General features: G+C 42.6%; 1 protein-coding gene across 5 annotated transcripts in view; it reads right to left on the bottom strand.

The window, feature by feature from the left end:
* The window catches only part of FMN1 (formin 1), a 444,603-nt gene that overhangs the window by 9,466 nt on the left and 415,474 nt on the right, over positions 1-19,663 (bottom strand). For all 5 annotated transcript variants that reach the window (XM_067742229.1, XM_067742240.1, XM_067742249.1 and 2 more), the window contains one exon: positions 1,695-1,779. In XM_067742229.1, coding sequence (XP_067598330.1) covers positions 1,695-1,779 — 85 coding nt within the window. The remainder of the gene's footprint in view (positions 1-1,694; positions 1,780-19,663) is intronic.

The raw sequence follows: 19,663 nt of genomic DNA, 5'->3' as shown, positions 1-19,663 counted from the left end.
GCAGAAGCTCCCATTTTGCCAAGGATACTCTGCTCCGTTCTTCCTGAGCTTCCTTCCCAGGGACAGCCTTCTAATGAGGAAGGACATGAAAGTCTGATGGCAAGATAAACAAGAGTACACAGAACAGAAACACAGACCCTCACTGTTTCTAGGACTTAGAAGTAAATATATTAAGCACAGTAAGACACATGGGTGTGTCTGGCCTTCAAGGTGGACAAATAGAAGGCTAAAAAAGAGATGGAACAAGTGCAGTCCTTTGCAAAGAGCAGGGGCAGAGAGATGCCCTTTGAGAACAGGTCCTAAGCTTCTTGTGATCTAGGAGATGTGAAAATGCAGTGGATTACTAAATTGGCCTAGATGTAAACTTAAGATAATTTTTAAACACCCATCCTGTTTGGATACCATGCCTGACTTGTGAACTTGAATCAGGAATCAGTTTATGAGCTCTTCCCTAATTTCCACCAAAACAAACAGGCGACAGAACAAACCACCCCAAGGAGCAGAGGATCACAGCTGAGAGCTTACTCCCCATGGAGGTCACCAATAAAAGAATGCCACGGTCCACCCACCGTTTCCCCTTTGTCTACAGGCCTGAGTCCATTCTCTCTGCCCCTGAAAATAAGGCTTGGCTGTAAAAGTTAGGATAGAGGCCCAAATAAGAGGCCTGGGGAAAAGGGCAGTGTCTAATGAGGGAGGAAGACAGAAATAAGAGTTGAACCCACTGCCAACAGAAGATCATGCTCAAATGAGCACCACAAACGCATGGTCAAATGGGCACAGAGGATATGTCCATTCAGGTAGGAGCTCTGTGAGCTAACCATGGCTGTCCCTGACCCAGCTGTATGGCCCTGACTTTCCCATTTCTCACTCATCGACTTCACTCAACATTCACTGAGCTGCTGATGGGGCTGTGATGAGAACATCATGGTCAGTCAGTAGAAATGACCTCACTTTTAACTTATACCCCACTTAGATGGTCAAAGGATTTAAAGCAGCCGGCAAAAAAGTACTAGTGGAGAATAAAGAAGCCAAGTAACTTCACTAAGGTTTTACAATTAGTAAGTGGCTGATCTGGGATTTGAATCTCTACATCTAAATGGGTTCCTAACCCATTTAGCTTTTCCAGCTGTAACACAGAGATTCCTTGTGATCCTTACTGAAACTGGGACTGTGGAGGACGACAGTTTCCCCTCACAGCTAGGAAGACAGACTAGCCTGCTTAGCTTCCAGCCCAGGCAGAGCTGTCGGGGGACCCAGAGTCTCGTTCTGGTTTTGGCTGTCCATTTGTGAAGTGATCCTAGGTAAGCTGTATCTTCCTGCATCTCAGTTTTACTAACTCTCAAAAGAGGATCATCCCTGCCCCTTTCCTTAACAGGGAGAAGGAATTGGTGAGGGTGAGAATACTTAAACATTTCAGGAGAACAGTGCTTTGAGATGAGAGGGATCATGGCGCGGGGTGCGGCGCGGAAGGGTGTGAAATGGCAAGTGACTACTTGAGCGCTCGAGGCAGTGTTTGTTCCTCACTCTGTCCTCCCTTATATTCTTTCTTACCCATATGCTACTCTGGGAGGGGAACTGAGAATCTGGATACTACTCATTCCTCTGAGTTTTATCCTTTAAATTCTGACCCACTACTGGGTGCATCTCAGTTATAATGAAAAATCTTGAGGTTGTGAATGAAAAATGCATCTCACCAGACTAGCCGTGGGGTTAATTTTCTTTGTCTCCACTTTCTTCTCTGCTGTCAACTTGCTGACTGATTCCTGAGCCATTTTCAATCTGAAATGGAAACAGGGAGGGGGGAGGGGAGAGGAGGATAAGAAAGGAGAAGAAAAAAGGAAAGAAGAGAGAGGTCAGGTTAAACAGAAATCCAAATGCTGTTGAATTAACCAATTAGCAGTCTGAAAATATAAGGAACGGTTTTCAGTGCTTTTCATTACTAAATTCAAACTTTGAGAAGGTGACTCTTCTGGGTCATCAAAGCTGAATTTCCTTCACTGGCTGAGAGGCTCACCAAGATGTCTTTGGGGAAGTCTGTGCTTTTGCAACCAGTGCAGGAGGAGTTTCTGATCTACGGAAGACAAGGTGGATTCACTGTACTCTCAGGGCACACTTCAAGGCTCTCTGGCTTGTGATCCACTCAGTAGGTAAGATGAAGACAATTTTGAAAACTGAAATTTTGGAGAAACATATGAAAACTACAAATATTAAAATTCACCAGTTCACATTAAGTGAAAAGACAACCCACACAGAATGGGAAAAATATCTGTAAATCATACGTCTGAGAAAGGACTTGCATTCAGAATACATGAGGGACTCTTACAACTCAAATAAAAAGACAAGTTACCCAATTTGAAAAACAGGCAAAGGATTTGACTAGACATTTCTCCAGAGACATACAAATGGCCCGTAAGCACATGAAAAGCTGCTCGACATCATCAGTCATCGGAGAAGTACAAAGCAAAACCACAATGAGATTATCACTCCACAGCCACTGGGATGGCTGGAATTGAAAAGAAAGACAGTAACAAGTGTTGGAGGTGAGGATGTGAAGAAGCTGGAATCCTCCTACATTGCTGATGGGTCTGGAGAATGGTCCAGTCACTTTGGAAAAGAGTTTGGCAGCTTTCCAAAATGTTAAACAAAGTTACCACGTGACCCAGCCATTCGACTGCTAGGTATATAAATATATGTGTACCCAAGAGAATGAAAATGTATGTCCAGACAAAAATTCATATGTAAATGTTTGTAGCAGCATCATTTATAATAGCCAAGAGTAGACACAGCCCGAATTTAGATTAGCTGCTAGATGGATAAACAAAATGTGGTGTATTAACACAATGGAATATTACTGGACCATAAAAAGGAATGAAGTGCTGATACACGCTACAACGTGGGTGAACCTCAGAAACGTTAAGGTAAATGGAAGAAGCCAGCCAGTGACAAAAATCCACATGTTACGTGATTCCATTGATATGAAATCCACAGAGACAGAAAGTAGATTAGCAGTGCCAGGTGCCGAGGGGAGGGGAGAAGGGGTGTGACTGCTAAGGGGTGAGGGGTTTCTCCTAAAACTAGGTAGCAGTGCTGGTTGCACATCCTTGTGAATATACCGAAAAACCACAGAATTGTACACCTTTAAAAGGGTACATTTTACAGTATGAATCATCTCAATAAAGTTGCTATAAAAATTCAGTTCCACAACATGATATTATTTCTTATCCAGCTCATCAATTCAACAAAGTAATATTTCTTATCCATCAGAGAGGCGAATCAAAGCCAGGCAATATCAGCTGTTACTGGGGATGTGAGGAAACGGGAAGTGCCGAACTGGGTATGAGGGCCTGTAAGTTGGTACAGCTGGCTTTGGCAGCATCAGCTGAAACTGAAAACATACATACCCTGTGAGCTATCAATTCCTCTTCTAGGGAGATACCCCAAAGAAACTTATAATTAGACACATCTTTCACTGTGACAATATATGCAATAACGAAAAACTGAAAACCACCTAGTGATCAGATTCAATAGGATGATGGATAGCTGATAAGAGCAAACAGTAATAGCTAACATTTATTGGGTGCTTACTGCATGTCTGGTCCTGTTCTACCTGCTTTATTTGAATTCAACCATTTAATTCTCACAACAACCCTGTGAGATAGAAACTTTCACTACTTGTATTTTACAGGTCTTAAGCACCGTGCAATGATGCTTGTATATTATATTCATTTAATGGAATATGGTATAACTGTGAAAAGGAATAAACTAGATCTGAATTCACCAATTATGGATATCAGAAACATGATATTGAGAGAGTGATGAATTCTGCAGAGTGACAGAGTGAAGAGGCCATCTAGCCTGGTGGTTAAGTGCTCGGCTCCAGAACCTGACTGAGATGAATTCTCAGCCCCACTACTTATGAGCTGTGTGACCCTGGGCAAGGGACCTCTCTGTGCACCTAAAAAAGAGGATAACAACAACAGTGTGGGCTACGCAGAGTCATTGAAAGGACTGAGAAAGTGCTGCTCTAGGCACTGTGTAATCACTCAACATGTGTTCACTACTATCGTTACTGTGTATGCAACATGCTACCTTGCATATATATTGGGGAGTAGTGCCCAAGAAACAGTGTTGTTCACAGATGCCTGCACAGTGTCTATGAACATACATGTAAACATCTATATTTATATGCAGACTGGAAAGATACTAGTTTCATGATAGAGGTTATCACTAGAAATACAGAAGAGAATGACATTGGGAGGTAGTATATCTACTAGAATTTCATTTCTATCTGTAATACTTCATTTTTCAATTGTAAAATCTTAAAGAATATGTGGGAAAATGTTAACAATTCTAGGTGGTGGGAATATGGGTGTGTTAAATTATCCTTAATATGTTTCTTTATTTTAGAAATGTCTTCAAAAATATTTTGAGGGCTTCCCTGGGGGCGCAGTGGTTGAGAGTCCGCCTGCCGATTCAGGGGACACGGGTTCGTGTCCCGGTCTGGGAAGATCCCACATGCTGCGGAGCGGCTGGGCCCGTGAGCCATGGCCGCTGAGCCTGCGCGTCCGGAGCCTGTGCTCCGCAACGGGAGAGGCCGCAACAGTGAGGGGCCCACGTACCGCCAAAAAAAAAAAAAAATATATATATATATATATATATATATATATATTTTAAAATACCAAATATTTAAAGACCCACCAAATCACAGACATTAAAAAAAAAAGAACATGCTTTTTCTTCAGGGCCTCAAATACAAACCTTTCACTCAATATTAATCACATACTCACTTAATATTGAAGAAGTGGCTGAGTGCCTTAGCTCTTTACTTATCTAATTTTGCACAATTTGCTTGAAACACACACTTCATAATCCAATCTCCCTGCCCACATGCACAAGTTAGTTCAGTGAATTCAACATGCTGACTTGTGCATCAGAAAAGAAGTAAAAGTGAGACAAAGACGAGCAATGATTTATAAAACCCAAGAAATAAATCTGTGAAGCTGCCGTGAGAACGGGCACTTCTGGACAGGGGCATAGGTCTGAGCGTATACACCACACTACCTACTGAACGTTTCTGCTTGCAGCAGTAACTGTGACTATACCCATACAAGAAAGGAATGCGCTAGAAGGTTCACAGCCAGGTCAGACTACATTGGAGACTGACTACTAAGGAATCTGCAAACCAAGATGATGGTGCTGTCAATGAGGCCACAGCTTGTAGCATCTACTCTTCTTGGCATCTCTCCGGCAAGATTTGTTTTCAGAGAGAGCACTTATTAGTGACCCTTTAATCCACATTCCAATGGAATGGTTTGGAATTACTATTTCTCTCTGGGCTCCCTAACTTTTAGGGCACTTTTGGGAGTCATCTTTTGCTTAAGTAGTTCCTTTTCACCTTAGAATTCTGGTCTCTTCTTTCAGAGCTGGTCTTCTACCACACTCCTGGCTCAGCATCGCCTCCCCCAATTCCCAATTTCACTTCTCAGAAGCCCTGCGATCACTTCCCACGTTCTCTCAGTATCTGGGGGGATGGTGGTCGGGGATGTGGAGGCCGGGAGCCAACCTAAGGTCCTGTCCGCACTGCTAACCTTTTCCTACTGGTCAGTGGCTGTCCAGCAGACTACAGGCTGCCATGCATACCCCAGGCTTCCGGGGACAATTCTGATCTTGGTGACTCCATCCTGCTCGTCTCTAAATGTTCCCATTCAATTATGATGTCTCCCTCTCACAGGGCGCTCTTGAAAAATCATCAAGGATTGGGAGAAAGCATAGCTTGGTGGCAAGTAGCTTCTGCATCAGCGAGGCTTGATTCTAACTCCAACTCTGCCAATTACTAGAAAACTTGGAGCAAGTTAATCAACTATCAGTTTCCTTATATATAAAATGGTATGATATATATAGCACATATATATGTGTGTGTATATATATATATACACTATTAACTCCATGGTATTATTGTGAGGATTAAATTAATTAATATATCTAGTAAAACCTCTAGTATACATGGTATATAGCAAGTGGTCAATAAGGGATAACAATTATGGAACCTGCCATCACGGATCTAAAGGATTACTCCTTAAGAATGCACAGCAGTAGTTTCTGACTACAAATAAAACAAACAGAGCTATTAGCTAAGTACTATCTTGTAGTAATACCATTTAGACGTGTCCTGAAGGCAAACCACATCAACGAATGCTATTACCCCGAGATTTAGCAAACCAAGGGAACTCAGCTCAATTTTTCTGATCTGAACACAGATTCTAAAAGTCATAACGAGAAGCTACACTTCGGTGCAGGCATGACATAAATTTTTCAAACAAATAAATACGAGAAACTATTTCAACTTCAAAAGGAAGATTCCATCTACTTCCTCCCATTTTTCCAGGTTCCTTGGAGGTATCATAAGTAAAATTTAAATTTCAAATAGTATAGAACTTCTGAATAAATATATATTTTTCATGTTAACCTTTTCTCATAACCAAAATAACACTTGTTCCTTATAGGAATATTATATATCTATACACAGAAAGATTATATTTTCAGTTTATATTATATATTTAAAAGTATAAAGAAAAAGTAAGACTCACTGGCCATTTAAATACTTCTCTGAGAACGTAGTTAAGACATAATGGGACCAGTTAACGAAAATTATCACATACAAACCTCTCAGCTAGACAGTAAGATACATGAGGGTAGAGATGGTGGCTATCATTTTTATTGCTGTGTTCCTAGCCCTTGATACAGTAGCCGGCACACATATACATGCTATGAAAAAATAGAGACCTAGAGAACAAAATCGAAAAAAAATCCTCTACTTTCCTGAAGTACTGCTCACTTGAATTTCTTGAAAGTGCTGAGCCATGAGGCTGCCTGGGTGTTCAACCTGCATGGTCGTGTGGGGCTTCCTGGTTTAATGCACTCCCGTCACTGTCTTGAAATTATTAGTATATGTATATATATATATATTTTTGGCCGCACTGCATGGTATGCAGGATCTTAGTTCCCTGACCAGGGATCGAACCCTGCAGTGGAAGTGCACCTGCAGTGGAAGCACAGAGTCTTAACCACTGGACCTCCAGGGAAGTCCCTTGAAATTCTTAGTTTTTGAACAAGGGGAGCCCCATAAATGATGAGGTTGGTCCTGTCTCAGACTTTCTAGGACATTTAAAGTCATTTTATCATTAAAATGGAACATTTTCCAACCTTGTATTTCCAAGGCACATTTATGACATAAAGAACGAGAAATCTGGTTGGATAGAGTTCATACCTCCTGCCAAGGTTCATTTATTTCACTGTGTTGTGAACATTTTTACGCACCTGCTTTTTACACTAGACTGGAGCTTCTCAAAAGCAGATATAGGACTTCACTGTCTTTCTTTCCTTCACATTTTGCACAGTAAAATGGCATAGAGTATATGACCATAAATAGTAAGTTAATGAATGAATAAATAATTATAAGTGATTAATCTCTAAACTGTAAAAATTCAGGCGTCAAGAATGGTTATGGGGGAAAACATTCATGTCCATTCAGGTGCATGAAAATATAAAGTCACTGACTCTCACCTGAATGAATACAACATCACCAGTGCTCAAAACTGATCCTGCAAGATACAAACGAGCAAATTCTCATGAGATTCTCTATATGTCCTTAACATTAGAGGGCAAAGCTAATTGTGGCGGGCAAGGCTGTTTCTCAATGGCTTTTGTATCATACAGTACGAAACTTACCCTTGATGAAAGACAAACGCTAAAATATTCTGACAGTCTGGCTACGTTACGTCCATTGTTATGATGGAGCATATAGGCAGGTCTTAAAAACTGCTTTGACCTGACGAGAGATTGATGGCTGGTGACTGGGTGGTCAGTCAGTCAGTCAATCTGTCTGTCCACCTGTCTCTCAAATGTCCTTCAGAAACCATGGGCAAAGTGTCCTATACCTGCTGAAGAAGCTACAGCAAGCTGCTGTCGTTGATCACATTAAATTCACCCAGCATCAGTGTTCTGGTAATGATGTGGGAAGAGACTGCAAAGTAGAGGTCAGCAGTGTGATCGACCTCTGGAGGGTTTAAACAAATGTAAATTCAGTTTCCATCAACCACAGGAGGTTTAAATAAATGCGAGCTCCTGTGTGTAATGCAGAGACTTCACACAAGAATACGAAGTTCTCACCTCCCTTACAAAACTGGAAGGTGTGGCAACACTGAGTGGCATTTCTGTGCGGCAACACCTCAGTCTGCAACACTTGCCATCACTCCCCATCCTGTCCTCAGCCCGAGGCTGTCCAGTGGTACCATCTACCAGCTTGTCTGCACAACTGGTTTTCTTATACCCGGCACACACCACTCATTTTTGCTGCCCGCCTGGACTCTCTAAGCTTCGAAGTTCTGGCCGGAGACTTGCTGGAAGGCTTCTGTGATAGTTCAGGAGCCCAGGGATGAGGACCCAGACAATGAAGTAGTCTTTGAAATGATCTAGTTCCCTCTGATCCATCCTACTGATGAACATGGTGTCGATAATCAATGTGTTAACTCTTAAGAATGTCACCTCCCTTCTCAAAAACTCTCAGTGACTCCCAATCAACTTCAGCTGGGGTAGCAAAGGTTTCCTATAAAGGGCCAGAGAGTCAATATTCTAGACTTTGTGAGCCATATGGTCTCTGGAACTACTCAACGCTGCTGTTGTAGCGTGAAAGGAGCCCTAAAAAATATACAAATGAAGGGCAGTGCAACGTCGTGTTCTAAGAAATTTATTTACAAAAACCAGTTGTGGGCTGGATTTGAACTATACTATAGGATCCAAATTCCTTACTCTGGCAATCAAAACCCCCCGTTTCGAACTTAGTTTACTGGTCTGTCTTACCTTTTCAGACCCAGATCTGGTTCAATACTGTCCTTGGACAAATCACTTAACCCTTCTGAGCCTCAACTCAATTTCAACTTAAAAGTGGAAATAATACCATACCTAAATAACACAATTGCTATGAAAATGAAAGACACTTATTATCTGTGATTACTTATCAAGCATCCTTTCCTTCACCTCACTCCACGTGTTCCCTGTCGTGTCCAAACTTCTCACTCTTCTTTCTACCAAGGCTTTCTCACCCCTGCATCTCGCTCTTACTGTTCCCCTCAATGACTTTTTTTTTTTTTCCGGTACGCGGGCCTTTCACTGTTGTGGCCTCTTCCGTTGCGGAGCACAGGCTCAGGACGCGCAGGCTCAGCGGCCATGGCTCACGGGCCCAGCCGCTCCGCGGCATGTGGGATCTTCCCGGAACGGGGCACGAACCCGTGTCCCCTGCATCGGCAGGCAGACTCTCAACCACTGCGCCACCAGGGAAGCCCCTCAATGACTTTCTTACTCATTTCCATGTGTTCAAATTCTTCCCATTCTTCTAGTCTCAGCTTAAGTGCCAGAGTCATGAAAGCTTCCTTCATCTCTCTTAGTCAGAAGTAATTGCTCTTTTCTCAAGTGAAAGGACACTTTGTGCCTCTCTTACGGCACTTAGGAACTTTTCCTCTTAGGACTGTATAGGTGTCTTATTTCCCTCAAACCACTGGAACCACTTGAAGACAATGATCACGCCTTCTGCATACTGGGTCTTCTCCCTGATCCTACATCTAGCACTGTGCCATGCAGCAGTCAGTTGTTAGCAAATATCTAAGTGAAAGACAATGACTTGCATTGACAGCTTTTCTCTGCTTTACCTCAAACAAGCCTAAATGTTTAGTAAATACCCAGACGTTGTAGGACAATTATCTCTTGCATTTAGCCTTGGGAAAAAAATAAAACGTAAAAGCATGAAAATCTCTAGCTCCAGTTATTGATTAGCCGGTTAAGTCCTAAATACGGAAAAAGAAAGGGTGCTTAAGGCCACCCAAATGTGCTAAATATTTATGCCTGTCAGATTACATACATATTCCAGGATTCCTGAAAGTATCCACATTACTTTGCCCCCAAGGAGACTGAGGCTCAGAGAGGTTATACAACTTTCCCCAAGTCTGGAATTTGCCACTCTCACTTACGAGGTAAGAACTTCGTTGCATGCAGTCAGAGAGAACTGGTTGGACAATTTCTAGCTACAGCCATGCTCGATCTCTCCCTGGGCTTCATTGCTCATGGACTTGTCTTTGGTTCTGGCCTAGATCTTGGTTCTGTTTTTGTTTCGGGTCTAAATATTTACGCTAGACCCTCACACATACTTGCCCATGATTACTCACAGGCAAATACCTAGACTTGATTTCAAAGGTTACATCTCACGCCCTCTAAAAAAAAAATTCTGAAATATAGGGAGGAAGACATACAAGTAAGTTAGAGAAAGAAAAGAACTACTTTCAATTTACAAATGCTTTAATAAAAGTGATTTCTGAAAACCTTTTCTTCCTTTCCGTTACAACACATCCCTAGAGAGTTATTAAGGGCCCCAGTAAATTTCAGTTGCTGCCAAAGTCTACTGAGGAAAGACGTGAATATGAGAGATTGAGGACGGTGACATGTGTCCTCAGATGGTCCTGCTTAGTCCTTGTTCTACAGAAATGATTTGCAACCTTGGTTGGCTGGGGAGGGAATTCTGCTTCCAGTTAGAAAGCTACGAGAGAACATTATTCCCATCCTAAATGAAAAGATCTGGATATGGTACAAAATCACACTTTTTCTTAACCCATTAGAGAGCCGGGATCACAAGGCAGCTGAGGCAACTGCATCCCAAAGAGTGATACGCCTTTCCATTTAAAGGCTCAGGCTCCCCACATTACAGCCTCCTTTTCTGGGGGATCTGGGCATGCTTTGGGGTTTCTACAGGCTAGATGTGTATTCCTGCGGCTGAATCAGACCAACGCAGAGCACAGCCTTCTGTGAGACTGAAGAAGTACGATGTCTTTATTCTTTACACGTCCAGTATTTCACTGCTCACAAGCAGAATACACTGAAATCCTCCCGAACTTTACAATAACAGAAGCGCCTTCATTTTTAAACATAGGGATTGGGCATGCCAGCCAACCAAGAGGTAAGTGAGATATAGGAGGTGGGGTAGAGTGTTCAGGCTGTTTCGCACTCCTTGGCACTCATGGAAAAACCAGTAACTTAGAGCAGCATTTTCAAACTGTCTTCCAAAGAGCCTCAGCAAAGGTGCCTCAGGAAAAGAAGGAAGAGTTAAGGATTCTCTTAACCCCAACATCTGCAAGCCTGCTTCAACCAGAAAAGCTTAATTTAATCTGTTTTATATATTGGGGTTTCATGAATGTTTTCATTTGGATAAAAAAAGCTCTGCTGTTTAGAAAAAAATGTTGGAAAACGCTATGTATGGAACGCAACGGAACCCACTGAATCTCTTGGGCGGGGAAGAGAAAAAAATATCCTTCCTGTTCGGGAGAATGAGAGCCAGCAGAAGTCTTCTTCCTAAAGAACTGCCTAGGGATATCTGGGAGATGCACAGCTGATTAAGAAGACAAGGCCCCTTAAAAGAATGGTTCTTCTGACAGCCATAGCCACCGGATTTCAGCTTTGGGGCTCAAATCAAAACACAGCCAGTTCTGCCACTCTCCTCTGCGTGGTACTTTCCAGATATGTTCTAAGCCTGGGAGATGGACAGTCTCTGACAAATACTCACAGACAGGCACCGTGGGGACAGATTCAGAGGAGCCGAAGTGTGGGAAAACTAAGTGCCCAGGGGGGCATCCACTTACTTCCCTGTCCTAAAGTCAGGAATTACCTTACGTTTCATTATGGTTCATTTTCTTTGTGGTCTTTCTGGGAATTATAACTGATCTTCCTGATTTGGGTCCTAGTCTACTCTCCAATTTCTATTTGCTCTTACTACCCTAGAATGAAGATGAAACGAACCCAACTGATTACACCCTAAGGTTCCTCCCAATTTAATTCTGTGACTGCAATTAACATTTTCTTTGGGTCATCTGTTCTTTTCCTTTTCCTTTCTCTCCTATTCCAAATAACTGTCTGAAGTGTAACAAGACTGTCAACCTATTAACTTTTGAATAATTCTTAAGTATGAGGCTAGGTTACATTTTTAATGAAAAAAAGTCACACAGGCAACTAATGGATGTCTGGACACAGCTGATCTCAAATCATGGCTCAGGTTGGAATCTACGCTCCAAAGAGTGGGGTTAATTTTAGTATTTAAAAATGAGTAAATGGGGCTTCCCTGGTGGCACAGTGGTTGAGAGTCCGCCTGCCGATGCAGGGGACGTGGGTTCGTGCCCCGGTCCGGGAAGATCCCACATGCCGCGGAGCGGTTAGGCCCGTGAGCCATGGCCGGTGAGCCTGCGCGTCCGGAGCCTGCGCTCCGCACGGGAGAGGCCGCAACAGTGAGAGGCCCGCGTACCGGGAAAAAAAAAAAAAATGAGTAGATGTTTTGGAAAAGGCAGAACTATGGAGACAATAAAAAGATGAGTGACTGTGGGGCAAGGAGGAGACGTGACTAGACAGAGTGCAGAGAAGCTTTAGGGCAGTGAAAATACTCTGTAATGATATTATAACGATGGATTATATTATTACGCAATTCGTCCGAACCCACAGAATGGACAACACTAACAGGGAACCCTAAGGTAAAAACTATGGACTCTGGGTAATTATGTTGTGTTAATAATATTCATCTTTGGTTAAAAAAAAAAGCATTATGACGAGTGATGTTGATAATGGAGGAGGCTACACATGTTTGGGGACAAGGAGATACATGGGAATTCTCTGTAGGAAATCCACCTACCTCTCAATTTTGTTGTAAACCTAGAACTGCTCTAAAAACATATTTTTAAAAAATGAAAAAAAACAGGTAGATGGCCCCCACAAATTACCATTCTGTTTTAAATGCCTGTTGGTTTATTTATTAGAAATCCTCTAAATGAAAATGACCAATTCATTTCAGCAAGTGGAAAATAGACAATCTGGTTATATTACCAGGACACACTTGCTAATAAATCACTCAACTCTCGTAATGTTGACAATGGGACTGAGGAAGCGACTTCAGGATTACAGAAGTAAAGTTTTGCCTATAGAGCTACTAGCTTCAAAGAGGAAGCTCTGTTAGCCATCCAGTACAGTGTGACCTAAAAACATTAAGCACTGCATGACCCAGACCATGTACACATCTTCACTGAAGATATTCCAAGTCAATGGCTTTGGGAATGTCAGTGGATGAAGGCAAAGAAAAGGGAGGCACTGCACGAATATAGTTCATAAAATGCATATTGGCAAAAGCATGAAAGCTGACCAGCTGTAATGTAAATCTGTTTACAGAAGACTTGATATCAGTCATCGCTAAAGAGGTCAAACTAGTCTAGAAAGGGAACAGGGCAGGCTTCTGTGCACCAGTATGTGTAGTAATGGGCCTCTGAGTCAGCATGCTACAGGGAATAACACCCAAGTTCCCTAAAAAAACGGGATAAATAAAAGCTGAAGGTCCAAATCACTATGTCACTAGGCTTATCCTAAAATTTAGAGACACGTGAACCAGAATCTACCAAGCACGAGAACTCTTCCTTCTCGTGGCTATTCTGAAATACACAGAAGAACGTGATCAGCAAAGGAGCATGAGAAAAACATGCCCTTGTCCACGGCCCCGTAAACTGTGGCCTGGGGCCCTTTGAAGGGTAGATACGGTTTTGTGGGATGACACCTACTGAAGATCATGCTTGTAAAGAAATAACTTCAGTCTGGCTTCCCAGTGTGGGTTGACTTTACGAATCATTATTAGGGACACCTTCTTCTATAAGTAAATGGTACTATTTTTATGGTCTCCCTTTAGGAGATGAAAATCAGAGACGGTATATAAGAAGGTGCAGAGATGAAATACCAACTGACTAGCCACTCTTTTCCTGTGATCTCCTTGTAGCCTTGAACTAAGTAGCATTAGGTCAGGGAGCAAAGAATACTATCCAAAGAGACTTTGGGGAGGTGTGGGCTTGGCTTTATTGCTTAAGAAAGCTCAATAGCACATGGTTTTTTGTATTTTAGATGGAGAAGGTTGAGGGCAACATCCCAGTATTTTCCTCATTAGGATTCCCTGGTGTTAACATCGTAGGGGTTGTTTTTAACGTTGTGCTTTTAGAAGGCGTAGCCATGTCAGGCTACCCTTCCGGCCATTGCCTAGTAGCCTGGACATTGGAGGGAAGGCGTGTGAGCTTTGTGGCGTTTCTTTGCATCTTCTGATACTCCCAAGCCTCCACAGATACTGTCCTCAGTTCATTGAGGACACTGAGGTTGTTTCTCCACAGCTGGGGGAAAGGGGGTTAACATCCAGCTTCGGTTCTAAATAAGTAAATGCAATCAGGGAGGCCTGCCAGGGGCCTTGGGAACTGCCCTTATTTCTACCCACCTTGACAACAGTCCCTCACGAGGTATTTCTGAATTCTTGATATAACTACTACACAGCGATAACAGTCATGAAAGCCAATGAAATAAAGTCACTCTTTATGGTCAGTAAAGAACCAACGACACAATACATGTATAACTGAATCGCTGTGCTGTCCACCTGAAACTAACACAGTGCCGTAAGTCAACTCTACTTCAATTAAAAAAAAAACCCCAACAACACAAAGACTAAATTCATTAACCCCTCAGTGTAAAGGGACATTTCTTCCTCACTGCTGCAGCTGATGGAAACATCATGGACTCATCTATGTGGAATGCTTGCAACGGGTAAGAAAATAAAACTCAGAGAAGACAGCCATAGACAATATGAAATAATGGGTAGCCTCGAGATCATCTATCTCAGGCAGGCCAGCAGGGCCACAGACTTGGACAGACACACACTCTTCTCTGCTTATTCCCTCTTCAGAGTCTGACCCTTGACCTTGACTAACCCTTCCATCCCTGTGTCCCCCAGGCCAGTCTCACTAGCAGCCATGGTAAGACAGACCAGCAGGAAAGTAAGGCAGGTCTTAGACTTAAAAGACTTAGCTCCTTACACATCAGAATCTAGCCTCTCAGTGATTCCATGATAAATTAGCCCATCACTTCCACTTCCTACATTTGACAACTTTCCCTACCTCATTCCTAAGATATTTTTCTATTTACAATGAAGGAAGTCCTCCTAGAGACCACATTTCACCAGCTACACAATCAGCCACTTGATAGCTTTTGCGGGTTATCACTTGTAGTTCCCAAACACACTTTGACTTCAAATGATTAATTGCAGAACAAAGACCGCTTCCGTTTGCAGAGCGTCTCCCCCAGGCCACAGGGGAGTGGAAGTGGGGGGGGGGGGTGTCCTGGACTTGCCCTGGAATGCATGATCAGTTAAAGCCAATCACTCTGCACTTGGTAGACGAAACACCCTGAGCCGCCCAGGCGATTTAGGTGTGGAGTGAGAGGTAACAGCATTGCGTTTCCTTGTTCGGGGAGAGGCGTCTGGGAGGCAGCCTGGAAACTCAAGCCGGCCCTGGGACATAAATCTGCAAGTTTAACTGCAATGCATTGCTTGTCTTTGGAAGACATTTCCAATCCTGATAATGAAGACATGCACGTGCTTGTAGATGCCAACTCCCGCCCCCGCTCCCGCCTTGGTTTTGAAACCTTTACCACCTACCAAGTCTCACCAAAAACTGGAACTGATCAGAGCCTGTTTGCAGGGGTGACTAAAACGAAAAGGGGGAGGAAGCAGGGGGGATTGGGTGGAGCAGGCAGCCTTTCTGGCGCCCCTCAAATCATACTACCCAGGCAGCCCCCTATTCCATCTATTCTCTGCCCAAGGCAGGAGCTGTCAGGAGTGCCACAGATAAGCAACTTAGAAGTATTCTAGCTGAATGAAGGAGACTTACTTTGGGTTTCCATTGCTGTCTGCCAGGCTAGGGAAAGAGCGCGTGGACGCATGCTCTCAAAGGTTCTTATGTGAGCTCTGAAGAGGTGTGAGGCTTGACACAGCCTGAATCCCAAGGACCTTCACTCCCTTCTTTCTTTCTTTCTTTCTTTTTTTTTTTTTAAGAAAAATTGAAAGTAATACAGGCAAGAACAGAGAAGGTGATTGTTTTACCCCATTAACTAGTCTTTCTTGTTTTGAACATGTCTATCCTCTTTAACCAAGCTATAAAGATTTTAGATACTTGAGCAAAAGCAACCCATATGGGATATGTTTGGGGAATTCTACCACCAAAGTCTAAATAAATAAGATCTCTCATCTATCAGCAGTAGACAGCAAATTCCGTAATCAATTTCAACGTGGCAAACGAAAACACAGTGACTGTTTATTTGTTCGACAAATATTAATTGAGCACTCACTACGTATAAGGAAATATAAGATGCTAGAGAGAGAACAAAGAAGTATGAGGCATTGCCCTTGTCTTCTACAGCTTATGATTTATTTGAGGGGGAAGTGTCCGTAAGAAAATGAATGAAAAAGAAATCACTAATGCCAAAATTAAAGAGATAGTAACCATCTCCCCTGCCCCAGTTTTGGAGGAAAGATAGCTCACAGAGATTGGGGAAAGCTTTATGAAGGAGGCATTGTGATCGCCAGATTACACTCTTCCAGAATAGGGTCTCATAGCTTGTACAGCACTTAAGAATGAATAGGTATTCTGAAAGTACGTGCTTAACTCAAGCTGATTAAGTGGTGCACGTTTATGTTATGGGAATGCAAAGTGCAAATGAGATGAGAGACGGTGTGTACTCCGAGGACGCACAGGAAACACAGCAATTAGGCTGGCCCCTGAGATCATACTATGTGATTCCTCCAAAATGTGAGTTGAGCCTTCCAAGCCCAGGCCTTTGCCATGTGATCTCCAAGATGTCCTTACCCCTTTCATCTCTACTTAGCTGACTGAATTCATTTGCTCTGTCAATGTCCAGCTTATTTCCCACCTAAAACCACAGGAAATCAGGGCTGGAAGAGACCTTCACCATCACCTGAGTCTAATAGTTCCTAAACTTGGCTGCACGTAGTAAGAATCCCTTGGGAAGATGAACTTCTTCCTCCCATCTCCAAAGCTGACCTGATAGATTTCAGCAAGGGATGAAGCCAAGGTATTTACTGACGCAACCAAACACAAAATGTGTTCTTACTCATCCTCTCTACAAGGAGCTTTCTGAAACTGCAGATCCCTAGGTTCTAATCCTCTGGGATTCTGATTTGGTAGATCTGCTTACTTTTTTACAAAGCTCTCCAGGTGATTTGGAAGACCTGCCAGATTGGGGAGCAGCTGACATCCAACATTCCCGTACTGGCTTCTGAATCCCTTCTACAACTTCTGTGGAGGGTGGCCCCGTTTATGGCTAACCATCTTCCCAAAGCCCTCCCTGGCCTCCTCATTCCTTAGGAAACATTTCCTCCTCCAAACTCACACTGCCCAGGATCTTCAGTGCTCAGTACTACGTTGTGAAGTCCTTTCTCTATCAGTAAACAATTAGCGGGCTCTGTGCTGGAGAATGCACCATAGAAGATACGATAAGGAATGGGTTTATGTCCTAAAGGTGGAAAAAGACACGTAAAGTACTAAAGTAACAAGTTGGAAGGAATTAAGTGCAAAAGGATCGTAAGAAAAATATGCTATCCGAGACCAGAGAAAGATGTTAATTCTTTTACTTAGGGGTATTTCAGAAGACTTTAAGGGGAGAGGTTTTGGAGGTCGCCCTTAGAAGATGACTATGTTTTGACCAGCAGGAAATAACTGGGACAATGCAATGTAAAGAAATTACCCAATGAGAACACCAGGCAAGAATGTGTAGATGTGAGAAACACTGAGTCAATATCATGGGTATGTGGGGGATGAAGATATGGGAAATGAGGTTGGAAAGTGAGTTAAGTCAAGTTTTTGGAGGCTCATGCTCTAATTTGGGAGAAATACAGAATACTTGAAGAAGCTCAAGCTTTAGTGTCACATAAGACCTAGGTCATTATCCCCACTCTCTTGCTTAGGAGTGAAACTGTGATGTTGGTAATTCGTTTACTCTCTCCTCTGCTTATCTGCACAATAGGAATACATTTTTCAGGGCTGTTGTAAGGCCCCCAAAGTTAATGAATATAAGTACCGATCATGGCTGATTTTCTTCCCTTTATTTCAGAACAGAATATACTTAAACAGGATATGTTCAAAGAAATAGATGTCATCTAACTTGTTTTAGAAAGATAGCTGGATACAATATTAAGGGCCAATGAAGAGGAAATAGAAAAACTATAGGCAGAGAGAACAGTCAGAAGGATGTAGCAATAATCCAGGTGAGAGACGAGGTCCCGAACTAGGCAAAGCCACCGAGAAAACAGGATGAAAAAGAATAACCACTAAGGAGGCAAAACTGAGAAGTTAGCCGCGGGTGGAAAGTGAATCTTGGAGCATTAAAGACAGTTCAGGTTTCCAGCCTGCCTTTGGCTACTAGGAGGAGGAGAAGGGTGCAAATGAAATTTAGGGACCCTCAGAGTAGGCGTACTGAATTGCAGATGAAAGTTGGGCAGCCGGTGGGAACGTTCAGCGTGAAGTAGGAGATCTAAGACTTAGAACTAAGAGCTTGTTTCTGGGTAGGAGGACTTGGCAAAGAGGTGACAGGTGAAGTGATGAGAATGGTTGGGATTAACTAGGGATAGAGTACAGAGCAGAAAAGAGGAACAGAGATCTGAACCCTGGGGAAGGTCCACACTTAAGGAATAGAAGAAAACGATGAACCGATGAAGGAAATAGAAGAGTGGCGGTCACCTTTGCAGAAGGAAACCCAGAATACCCTCAGAGCATCTTCAAGATGGAAGAAACTATCATCACTGTCAAAAGCTAGTAATGCCAAGGAGTTAGCTGTCTGATTTCACAAATGGGAAAGGTGGCAAAGTCTGCCAGTAGTCTCAACATCCATTTCTTCTGCTCCCTTTAGTAATGGAACCCATGAGTCTTCAGCTGGGCCCATGGCTCCCAGATAAACTTGCATTTCCTGGTCTCCCTTGCATATAGCCGTGAGACTAAGTTTTGCTCAATGAAATACGTGTACCTTCCAGGTCCACCCCCCTTTAAAGGAAATGGTGTGCCCTCCCCTTTCTACTGGCAGGAACTCAGCAGCAGGGGTGCTGGCGGACGTGATGTGAGTCATCCTTACACTTGTGAACAAGGACCACACCTAATGATGGTGGCCACAAGAGAAGAGGAATCTGGGTTCTGAACTTCTAAACAATTTATACTCAGATTGTTAGGCAAAAGTAAAATAAATTTTTCTTGTTTAAGCAACAGTTACTTTGGTCTTTGTTATGGCAGCCGAGGCTTTACTCTTACTGATACAGAAAGTAGTGGATGTGTGTTATGGAAAAAGAAATGAGGAAATGTATATAAACTCTTCTTTTAAGAAGATGGAAGGAACAGGAGATCGCTAGTTTCCAGAGGAAAGAGGGTCAAAAGAGGTGTTTTAATTTTTAAGGATCAATGATCCCATAATTTTTACCATTTAGAAGTCTACTATCCCCTCTCCTTACTCATGGCATATTTTTAATTTTGCAGAAGTAGTTTTAAATTCATTGCTTGGGAAATAAGTGGGTTTTCTTCTTTGTGATTACAATAATCACACATTCTGTTTATAAGTTAGCTCGTTGGGACATTTACCGTTTGTGTATTTGTACAGAACTGCCTTCAAATGTGACTTAGGAAAATTCAAAGTTTTGCCGAGTAACTTGGGGGTGATTATTCGTATTATTAAAGGGGTCCTTTAACATATGAAGCTTCTTAGCAGTTAAGTGTATATAAAT

Source organism: Pseudorca crassidens, chromosome 1, assembly GCF_039906515.1.
Source record: "Pseudorca crassidens isolate mPseCra1 chromosome 1, mPseCra1.hap1, whole genome shotgun sequence".
In the NCBI taxonomy this organism is placed as follows: Eukaryota; Metazoa; Chordata; class Mammalia; order Artiodactyla; family Delphinidae; genus Pseudorca; species Pseudorca crassidens.
Note: the sequence above shows the minus strand (reverse complement) of the source record. Positions and strands in the feature narration are given on the sequence as shown.